Consider the following 12079-nt stretch of genomic DNA (forward strand, 5'->3'; position numbering starts at 1 on the left):
TAAATATTTGTGTTATAATATTAGAACTATCAGATGATGTATTTAATTTTTGCAGTACAATGATATGTTAAAAATATATCAGACATGGTAGGAAGGTTGTAAAGTTGGTGCAGTCGGATGAGCCATGGTTTAAGGATGTCATGTAACTCTCTGGGTTGTAAGATTTAAGCATGATTGAATGTGGTTATGTTAATCATGTCTTACTGTAGGCTTTTATGGAGAGATGGTGCAACACCCTAAAACCCCGACTCATAATTTAAAGGATAAAATCAACATTTTAGGATGCTAATCAAACACAACATGCATACTTTTCAATTAGTTTCAAAACTCACAACATAACTCAAAATAAATAACATAACTTCAATTATATCTTCAAATGAAGTACTTAATGAAATTAACAAAGTTCAAACATTAACACAGCAAATTAAATGACTTATATTCCAATGTTACAAAGCAGACAATAGTTCCAATTAAACAATGATAAAACGATTAAAGAAAATGAAGAGAGCTTCATAGTACTCTTCCAACTCACATCAACACTTACTCCTCTTGGGTATCTATAGAAAATTGTACAAAGCAACACAAAACAAACAAGAAAGGGGTGATAATACACTCAGATATATTAATGATGTAAAATAATGCAATGGTAGCTTAAATCACATAATCAACAACACGCATTTAATTTACACTAAATCACAAAAATCAACTCATGTAGCTTTTACGTATGCAATGTGACTCACAATTAGACTCTATGCACGTGGTACCAATTTGCACATTAGAGGTTTGTTACTAATCTCGTCCACTCAACAATGGTTCCTCATTTGAAACGGCTCCCCACTTTAAAACCCCAAGTCCCCAGTTCTAAATCCCAGACGATCACTGGTCTCCACTTCTGAACCTGTGACTCGCCTCTTTCAACATACTAGCACAAAATAATGCATGACATACAAAGTAATGCATCAATAACAACACTTATGGTTCCACTTCTAACCATAAATGACATGCAATACAACATTCACAATAGTGCCCCTTCTGAACTACCCAACTTAGACACAAATAATTTTAATTACCTTCATAACGCGTAATTATAATAATCAATTTACAACTCCCTTGCATAACCATATTTATACAACATATCACAACTTACACATGTAATTATAATTCTCTACTTATAATTATGTGAATAACTCGAACATTATTTAACTCATCATAATATTTCATCACAATCATTTAATCTCAATAAAACACCTCAAATAGTAGCTAAACATCCACCGTACGTGAAACCAACATCAAAACCGAACCGACCACTCAAAATCGATCATTGGCGGTTATGACGACCAACACGTCACTTGGGTGACGACCGTCACCCAGCCCATCACCGCTTCCCTTCATAACCCATCACCCATGTGATGACCAATAGGAGAAATCCTGCCTAAGGACCATGACGATCTCCCCATCACCCTACTAACGACCGTCGACTATCCCAAACACATAACCGGAAGCTCGTCACACTGGTAACGACCATCATGCTGATGTAGAAACCAAAATCTGCATATTTAGCCATGGAAGCTCATTTGAAGCTCCGATTTTGACTTTTAGCACCCCCAATTCCCATAGAAAAATAGATACATATTATACAACAATCAAACCATCATATACGCATCAATTATCATCCATTTTCATCAATTAGTCAAAAATTCAAGGTTATGTTCATGACACCAAATATGCAACAATGACATTCATAATATTCAGGTTCATATCCATCCATCATGCATAAATTCCAGCAATATACAAAACATAGAATTATACATTAAACATGGCAATTAGCATGGATTTTACAGAATCATCATCAAAATTCATAAAACATAACAATAATGAAGAAAACCTAGAGGAGGCTGAAGGTAGAAAAAAATAGGAAAGGGGGGTTTGAATTGTTTTCACAGGTAATAAAAACTTTTGCAAATAAAACACACACGAAAGATAAAGCAATCAACATAAATTTTTTTCCTAGTTCGCTTGAAATTTAAAGCTACTCCAGTCCACCCGGCAAAGGTGATTTCGCCTTCAACAAGGACTTAATCCAATAATATAGAAAGATTACAATAAAAGCGTCTAAGAGAGTAGAGATCTCTTAGCCCTCTCAAGTTTACAAACTTCATAAGTCACTTAAAGAAATATTCAACAACTATTTTAGAATTAAAGTGAAGTGTTTAGTGCTTCTAGGTAAGCAGTATTAACACAATGATAACTTTATAATTATGCATTTAGAGCAACAACTCGCGTGAACAAATTTTGAACAAGAATGAATGAGAATATGGAATTGAGGTTTCAGTATTCTTGTGAGCATACTTCGTGTATGGTATGATGATGATCCTGCCTTTATATAGTATTTTTTAAAGATGGGACCGTTAACTGAGGCAATAATGAATATCTTGGCAATGATGGACTTTAATTGGCATTGAATTCGTTGTCCTTTACATAGCAATTTTGGAGAGTGTTTATTCTTTTCCAAATAAGGATTCATACAAAAAGTGGAATACTTCGTAGCTAAGCCTTGTGGTTAATCTTGAGTCAGAGTGCGCGGAAACCAGATCTTCTTGTTCAACATGTATTCTTCAGATAGTTGCTGATAGTAAATTTTCTTTAGAAGTTCTTGATATGTGTCTGAATCTTCTACCGTCAGACTCTGTGAGCTTCCTTTTCTTCAGAGTCAGAGCGGTTGCTTCAATTGATTTTAAGTTATCTATCCAGACTTGCGTGATGTCAGATGTTGTCTATCTGATCCATTTTCTTTTAGAGTCCTGCATACTTAGATAAATTTGTTAGGGTACCAATTTGTTTCATCCTTTGTTATCATCAAAACTTTAGAGATGTATTGTAGACATAAAATCTTGTTCTAACAATCTCCCCCTTTTTGATGATGACAAAAACCTTCAGACTGATTATGAAACAATGATACTTCATAAAATTTTAAAGGAGTTATCTCAGAGTCAGATGTATGACGACTCCCCCTGAGATAAGCAATCTCCCCTTAGCTTAGATGCTTAAGAAGTTTTAGATGTTCTTACTAGATCTCCTTACTCAGATGTATGGCTTATTTCTCATATAATTAACTTAGATACTTCCTGCAGAGCTTAAGACTTCATAATAATAGTTTTAAATGTGCGCAGTGCATTATGAGGCTTAGATAATATTTCATCAGAGGCTGTTAAGTTTATTCTCCCCCTTTTTGTCAGACTCAAAAAGACTTAGCAATGTAAATGAGGTAAAGCATAATTCATTAATGAAAGAGAAGTACAGGTAAAAACTACAGAAAATAACAGAGGGAAAACACTTAGAGGAAAACATAGAAGATAAGCACTTAGAGAAAATAGGATGAAAATCCTAAGTGTGCCTAAGGGTTCGGAGGAGGCGGCATCCTCTGAAGCAATTGAGTCAACAATTTCTGAATGTTGGAGTTGACGGAGTCCTGTTGATCCAGTCTTGCTCTCATAATTTGTTGCTCTTTCTGGAGTTCTTCCAGAGTCTTCAACACAAGAGGAGCGAAATCAGAGTGAGATTTCTCCCCTTGAGTCAGAGCAGTGTACCTAGCCTTGCCAGCTTCTTCCGTAGCAATGCGTGCTGCTTTTTCAGCGTCAGCCTTGGCTTTGGCTTCAGCTTCAACAACAGCAACAGCCTCAGCAGCGGCCTTTTCTGCAACTTCTCTTGCGCTCTCTTCTTCTTCCAGACGAGCCTTTTCCTCAGCTTCTCTGCAAGTTTTTGCTTCTGCCTCTCTGGCCAGACGATCATGTAGCCTCTCTCCAGCTTCTCTGATGAAGTCGTTTCAGACTTCTTCAAAGAGGCCTTTCAGCTTGAAAGCCTCAGATGTCACCCATCTGATTACTCTATTCTAGTGAATCCTTACTGCAGAGGGATCATCACTGAAATTCTGGTATCAGGTATGAGATGTCAAAGGTAATGTCACGACACTAATATCTGAGTTACACAAACAGAAGAAAGATATAGAATGGTAATGCAAAAGACACAAGCAATTGTTAACCCAGTTCGGTGCAACTCACCTACGTCTGGGGGCTAGCAAGCCAGGAAGGAAATTCACTAAAATAGAATTAGTTCAAAGACTCTCCGTACACTTCAACAAGTTAAAGTCTTTCTCACCTAATCTCTACCCGTGCAATTTCTACCTAAGCACTCTTAGATATGAGAACCCACTCACTTCCCTACAATCACACCTGTGATCTTAAACAACAATCCCTTGAGAAAAGAAAACACTTTTCAATAACACACTCTTGATTTTACTTCACAGTTTCAATCAAGAAGGCACACACTTGATCTTGCTTCACAGCTTTGATCAAGTAGACACACACTTGATCTTGCTTCACAGCTTTGATCAAGTAGACATACACTCTTGCTTAACAGCTTTAGAGTGACCAATTACAACCACAAATGAGTCCAATTCAATCATCAAAAGATGACTTGAATGGCTTACAAGTCTCACAACTAAACAGACACAAACCCTAGCTCTCTCTCTATATTTCGCTCAGTATTGGTTGTGTTGTAAAACAGGTTTTTTAAGTCCCTTTTTATAGAAGCTTTCAGCTGGGCTTGGACATCTTGAAAACCCTAAATCTATTTTCCAATCAAATCTTCTTATGACAGCTGGATTGATCTCTTTGGAAAATAAGTAAATCAGGTTGTAATTAATGATTGAATGCGCCTGCAAATCAGATCTTCAATCATACATAGATTGCCATTAATTGTGCAATCACAAAACACCAGACATTCATACTGAATGTTCTGTGTACAAGATGTCATGACATCGGGTCTGACATCCTGGAACAATTCCTGCATAATTCCACAATTCCATTTATATCTTCCAGCAGGTACAAACATATCAGATGCCATAACATTGTGTATGACATTCTGAAACAATCCTGCATGATTATGTTTCTTAATCTCCAGCAGGTACATACATATCAGATGCCATGACCTTGTGTATGACATTCTAAAACAATCCTGCATGATTATGTTTCTTAAGCTCCAGCAGGTACATATGATATCTCATGTTAAGGCATCACACATAAAATCTTGTCAACACTCTTTATTTTACCAAAATTGCTGCCAACACTTAGAACCAACAATCACCAATTCTAGGGTTTTCGGATAGCGATCTGATCTTCTCCACTGAAGACTCAGCAAATAAGGCTACTGCCTCTTCCAGTGTGGGAAGGGTGAGTTCAAGTTCAAAGGTAGGAGGTATAGGTGATGGTGGTGTGGGGATGGATTTAGTGGGAGGTTTAGATTGTTGGGGAATGGGTTTTTTGGAGGGAGTTTCTATGTGAGGTTCAGAGGGTGGTGTTGGTGGTTGTTCAGATGGTGAAGGAATGTTAGTTTATGATGCATATGGGTTTTGAGTGGAGAGGGTGTGAGCCCAGAGTTCCGCAAGAGTGGGGGATTGGGGGTTTGGGATTTTTACCCTGAACTACGAGGTTTTGATCCTAATCTTTTTTAAGATGGTACGTAGCCAATGGGTTTATCCATTCAAACACAAAATTGTAAATAATTTGTACGTTCTTCTCTCATCTCCCCAATCATGTTTGCACAAATGATTTTCACAAATACCAACCTACCTTACAACATTGTGTATGACATTCTGAAACAATCCTGCATGATTATGTTTCTTAAGCTCCAGCAGGTACATACATATCAGATGCCATGACCTTGTGTATGACATTCTAAAACAATCCTGCATGATTATGTTTCTTAAGCTCCTACAGGTACATAGGATATCTCATGTTAAGGCATAACACATAAAATCTTGTGAACACTCTTTGTTTTACCAAAATTGCTGCCAATACTTAGAACCAACAATCACCAATTCTAGGGTTTTCGGATAGCGATATGATCTTCTCCACTGAAGACTCAGCAAATAAGGCTACTGCCTCTTCCAGTGTGGGAAGGGTGGGTTCAAGTTCAGAGGTAGGAGGTATAGGTGATGGTGGTGTGGGGATGGATTTAGTGGGAGGTTTAGATTGTTGGGGAATGGGTTTTTTGGAGGGAGTTTCTATGTGAGGTTCAAAGGGTGGTGTTGGTGGTTGTTCAGATGGTGAAGGAATGTTAGTTTATGGCGCATATGGGTTTTGAGTGGAAAAGGTGTGAGCCTAGAGTTGCGCAAGAGTGGGGGATTGAGGGTTTGAGATTTTTACCCTGAACTACGAGGTTTTGATCCTAATCTTTTTTAAGATGGTACGTAGGCAATGGGTTTATCCATTCAAACACAAAATTGTAAATAATTTGTACGTTCTTCTCTCATCTCCCCAATCATGTTTGCACAAATGATTTTCACAAATACCAACCTACCTTACAACATTGTGAAAAGGTCTCCCTTAGAGTACTAAGGATGTTTTGGGTGCTTAAAACCTTCCCATTGGATAACCAATCCCCTTACCCAGATCTCTGACATTTTTATTAGTTTTTTATTTGATAAAACTTCTCGGTTTTTGTTCGCTTTCTAACCTTTCCCTTGGATAAATAGAAGTGCGGTGGCGACTCGAATTGTATGATTTACTTTTGATTTAGTCAAGAAATCTAAAGGTAACGAATACCCCGCTACAACAAGTAAACGAATAGACTCTAACCTGGCGACTGGTGCAAAGGATTCGTTGTAGTCAATGCCTTCTTGTTGACTATACACTTTTGCTACCAGTCATGCTTTTTTTCTGACCACTTCTCCCTTTTCATTTAGTTTGTTTCTGTATACCCACTTTGTTCCAATGACGTGTGTACCTTTTGGCTTTGGTACAAGATCCCAGACATCATTCTTTTCAAATTGATCAAGTTCTTTTTCCATTTCCATAATCAATTCTTTGTCTTGAAGCGCCTCATTATAGGATGTTAGCTCTATCAGAGACACTAATCCCATAGGGGTTTCCTTGGATACTTTGAATGTAGACCTTATTCTAACAGGTTAATCCTTGTTTCCCAGAATCAATTCTTCAGAGACGTTTAGTCGATTTCTGGATCTTTTCTGTATAGTTGAGAGTTCGGTTGTTTTTGGGTTTTGCCTTTCATCTTCCTCAGATTCTTTAGTCTTTTCGTCAGCACATGTAAGTGTTATCTCCAGATCTGCAAGTTTTTCGACTAGCTTTGACTTTTCAGAGTGAAGCTTATCATCAAATCTTACATGTATTGATTCTTCCACAATTTTAGTTTTTGTATTGTATACTCTAAAGCCCTTAGAGCGCTATGAGTATCCCAACATAATACCTTTTTGTGCTTTTGAATCAAACTTGTTCAAATGTTCTTTAGTGTTAAGGATAAAATAGGAGCATCCAAAAGGATGAAAATAAGAAATGTTGGATTTTCTTCCCTTACACAGTTCAAAAGGATTCTTCTCTAGAATAGGTCTTAAATAGATTCTATTTTGAATATAACACGATATATTTACTGCTTCAGCCCAAAGATGCTTAGCCACATTTGTTTCATTGGTCATGGTTCTGGCCATTTCTTGGAGAGTCCTATTCTTCCTCTCTATAACCCTATTTTATTGTGGAGTTCTAGGACAGGAGAAATCATAGGATATTCCATTTGAATCAAAAAGTTCTTCAAAGAGTTCATTTTCAAATTTGCCACCATGATCACTTCTGACTCTGATGATTTTAGAGTCAAATTTGTTTTACACTTTTGAACAGAAACTAGTGAATACAGAGTGTGACTCATTCTTGTGTCTTAGAAATTTTACCCATGTCCAGCGACTATAATCATCAACAATAACCAGTTCATACTTCTTACCATTGACTGAAGCTGTTTTAACAGGTCCAAACAAGTCAATGTGAAGGAGTTCCAGAGGCTTAAAGGTAGAAACAACATTTTTCTTTTTGAAAAAAGTTTTAGAAAATTTTCCTTTCTGGCATGCCTCACAAAGAGCATCTGAAGAAAACTTCAGTTTAGGTAGACCTCTGACTAACTCGAGTTTATTTAGCTGAGAAATTCTCCTCATACTAATGTGACCCAAGCGTCTATGCCATACCCATTGTTCTTCATTTACAGACATTAAGCATTTTACATTTTGATCCTTTAGGTCTGAAAGATTAATTTTGTAAATGTTGTTTTTCCTCTTGCCAGTGAAAATAACTGTTCCATTATTCTGATTAATTGCTTTGCATGTTTTTTGATTGAAGATTATATCATAACAGCTATCACTTAATTGACTTATGAATAAAAGGTTATGCATTAATCCTTCCATGTAAAGAACATCAGAGATAGAGAGAAGAGATCCATTACCAATTGTTCTGGAGCCTCTGATTCTTCCTTTCTGATTTCCTACGAAACCTACGAAGCCAACATCTTTAAGTTTTGGGCTTTGGAATGTATGCTTTCTTCTCGTCATATGTCACGAGCATCTAGAATCCAGGTACCATGATTGGTGTCTTAACTCTGCTGCATTGGATATCTGCAACATAGACTATTTTATCCTTTGGTACCCAGAATCTTTTGGGTCCTTTGTGATTAGTTCTCCCAGAGTTTCTGGAAACTTTGGGTTTTTTGGCATTAGTAAATTTTTGTGTTTGTGCATGTGTGTAATGATAAGAAAAAGGAGATTTAGTTTTATCATCTGCAGAAGGTATTTGCTCGTCTTCATCAGAGTCATATCCTATTCCTCTTTTTTTATTTTGACTTACTCCATAAATCGTAGAAGCCATTCTGCTTCTTTCTAGCCCATTTTTCAAAAAAAATTTAAATGCTTTTTCATATTTGTATATGATTGTGTTAGAAGTTTGTGGGGCTTGAGATAAAGCTTATTCAAGTTTTAAACATTTTTTAGTTGAAATTTCCTTTTCTCTTTACAAAACAAAAATGTTTCCTTTTAATTCAGAAACTTCCATCTCAAGCTTATCACAATCTTCAACAGCTCCTTCAAGGACTTTCTTTAAAGCTGAAATTCTGGTATCAGATATGAGATGTCGAAAGTAATGTCACGACACTAATATCTGAACAATACAAATAGGATAAAAGATAAAGAACAGTAATTCAAGAGACACAAGCAATTGTTAACCCAGTTTGGTGCAAACTCACCTACGTCTGGGGGCTACCAAGCCAGGAAGGAAATCCACTAAATAGAATCAGTTCAAAGACTCTTAGTAAACAACTTCAAGTTACAGTCTTTTCATCTAATCTCTACCCTTGTGACTTCTACCTAAGAACTCTTAGATATGAGATCCTACTCACTCCCCCTCAATCATAGCAGTGATATAAAACAAGAATTACAATGAAAAGAAGACACTCTTCAAAGACACATACTTGATCTTACTTAAAAGCTTCAATCAAGTAAATACACACTCATGCTTCAAAGCTTAGAGTGACAAATTACAACTCAAAAATCAGACCAATTCAATCATCTATGGATGAATTGAATGGCTTTCAATTCACACGACCACACAAGAATAAAACCCTTATTCTCTCTCAATATTTCGTTCGTTATTTCTTGTGTATAAAATCAGGTTTTCCATGTTCTTTTTATAGAAGCATTTGGCTGGGCTTGGACATCATAAAACCCTAAAACTATTTTCCATTTATATCTTCTCATGACAGTTGATTATATCTCTTTGAAAAATAAGTCAATCTCGTTGTAATTACTGATTGATAGCGTGTCCAATCATCTCATCAATCATACACAGATTTTCATTCAAAACACAATCACATAATACATAACATTCAGACTGAATGTTCTGTATACAGATGTCATGATATCGGGTCAGACATCTCAGTAAAATCCTGCATAATCACATTTTAAACATCCTGCAGGTACAAGTTATCTTATGTCAAGACAACACATATGGCAACTTGTGAACACTCTAGGTTTTACCAAAATTGCTGCCAACACAAGAACCAACAAACTCCCCCTTTGGAAAATTTTGGCTAAAACATATATCAGTCCATTTGTTCACAAGAGTAAAAAACATATCAGCAGTTAAGCAGCAGTAGAAGTAATACACCGCACAATTACTAGCTATAATAGCAACTAGTATTAAACACATAATAAACACATAAGTGCTTCTTCTCCCCCTAAGTCTGTTTAACACAGACATCTCCTTCAATAACGCTTGTAACATCCATCACCCCACCTGACATCTCCTTCAACATCACTTGTACAACATCTCTTTCCACATCACCTGTACAACATAGAACATCATTCTGTTCAACATCAGCACATACATCTATTTATAGCTTAGCTACTTCAGCACATATTAACTGCAGCTCTCCACACATTAACTGCAACTTTCCAAATATTAACTTCTCCCCTTTTTAGTCAAAATAGACCAAAGAGACCAATTTAGACAAAATAAATGTCAATTAGTCCAACAGAGAATGTCACATAGAATGTTATAACATATAGAATGTTAAAACATAATGTCAGGTGTTACATAACCATAATTATACACAGCTATATCAGCTGAGATAAAAGAAATCCGGGGAATTCACAAAGAACCCAAAAACTACATCAAGTCATAAGACTGCCAAAAAAACATCAAATCATCAAAGCATCCAGAACAACATATCATCATAACAGGGGGACCATCTTCACCACAACTCAATCTGAGGAGCTAAAATCTTCATCAGCTTCAGATCCAGAACTGCCACTTGATTTGTCTTGAGATTCATACCTCTCACTTGAGGTGTGGGCATATTTTTCCTTGGCTTCACCAACATTATCCATATCTCCTTGCTCCAAGCTATTAATTAGAACCTCTAAATCTTCTTTCCTAGCCTTAGCCACCCTAATCCCAGTCTCTAATTCCTTACAGGTCTCTTTCAGTTCAGCAATTAGGCCACCTTGAGACGCTGGCTTCTTCATAGTAGATGTCATGACAATGTCATTGACATAAATTCCTTCAATTAACTTGTAATGAACTGACAATGGAGGTTTTCTTCTACTAGGGATATCACTTGTGCTCAAAATACCAGGTTGCTGGCTTAGGATTATCCCACAAATTATTGAGGGAAAAGCAATTGGCAGCTTCACTGCATTTGTGGAAGCATGTTTGACAATTTGTTCAAACATGAACCTTCCATAATCAAAGTTAAGCTTGGTTCCAATAGAAAATATGATCCTTCCAAGAGCATTAGAGATTGTTGAGATGTGGTTTGTTGGTACCCAGTTGGCTGACCCTATCTTATGCAAGATAGCATATTTCACAGTTAATATTCCAGTAGAGAGATGCTTTTTGCTTGGCCATTCCTTGACTTGTCCAGCAGTTATTGTCCTATAGACTTCATTGTCTGTGGCCTCTAATTCAACAGCTCCTTCTGTTCCTCTTCCTAGGAACTTATTGATCACAGTTGGAGAAAACCTTACACACCTTCCTCTAACAAACACTTTGCAAAACTCTTTGTTGTTCTTGTCAGCAATGTCCTCAGGGATGTTCACCACAAACTCCTTAACAAGACCTTCAAAACATTGGGGTAACCCACTAACTGTTTTCATTAAACCAGCAGACTTGATCAAATCCATAACCTCCTTAACTTCCACAACATCCTTTCCCAATTCCCTTTCCACAGCTACTCTCCTCTGTATTACAAATTTCCACTTGGCTGCACCATCTTCCAGATGGAAGGAAATGTTATCCAAATGCACAGCAGCAACCTTAGCAGGAGATTTTCTAACAGTTTGCTTTTTGACAGGACAGATGTCTGGGACATCGTCTTCAACATCATCCTCTGAATCAGAACTTTCTCTTACCTTTCTCTTCTTTACCTCTACTTTACTCTATGACTTTGAAGGACCTACAGTAGTAGCCTTCTTACTAGTTCTGGCTGTCATCATCTCAGCCACAGACCTGCCCTTCCTGGTCTTCATTCTCTTAACAACCCTTGGCTCCAAGTGATGAAGCAAGCTATCATCTTCATCATCTGAGCTCTCTTCTTCCAAATCAATCACCTTCTCAGCATATTCATGCTTCTTAGACTAAGAAGCATTTACAGGTTTCTTACAAGGCACGTTTTGCCCTAAAGAACACAGTCCCTCAACCGCTATATCTTTCTCTGACCTAGATGACTCATCATCTTTCTCATTGTGAGGTTC

General features: G+C 37.0%; 1 protein-coding gene across 1 annotated transcript; it reads right to left on the minus strand.

The window, feature by feature from the left end:
• Positions 1-3394: 3394 nt before the first annotated feature.
• Positions 3395-6919, minus strand: LOC127122177 (uncharacterized). Its single transcript, XM_051052559.1, has 2 exons — positions 6762-6919; positions 3395-3809 (listed from the first exon to the last, which is right to left on the minus strand). The coding sequence occupies exons 1-2, from the start codon at positions 6917-6919 to the stop codon at positions 3395-3397; spliced, it is 573 nt and encodes a 190-aa protein (XP_050908516.1).
• Positions 6920-12079: the final 5160 nt, after the last annotated feature.

Source organism: Lathyrus oleraceus, chromosome 2 (genome assembly GCF_024323335.1).
Source record: "Lathyrus oleraceus cultivar Zhongwan6 chromosome 2, CAAS_Psat_ZW6_1.0, whole genome shotgun sequence".
Taxonomy (NCBI): domain Eukaryota; kingdom Viridiplantae; phylum Streptophyta; class Magnoliopsida; order Fabales; family Fabaceae; genus Lathyrus; species Lathyrus oleraceus.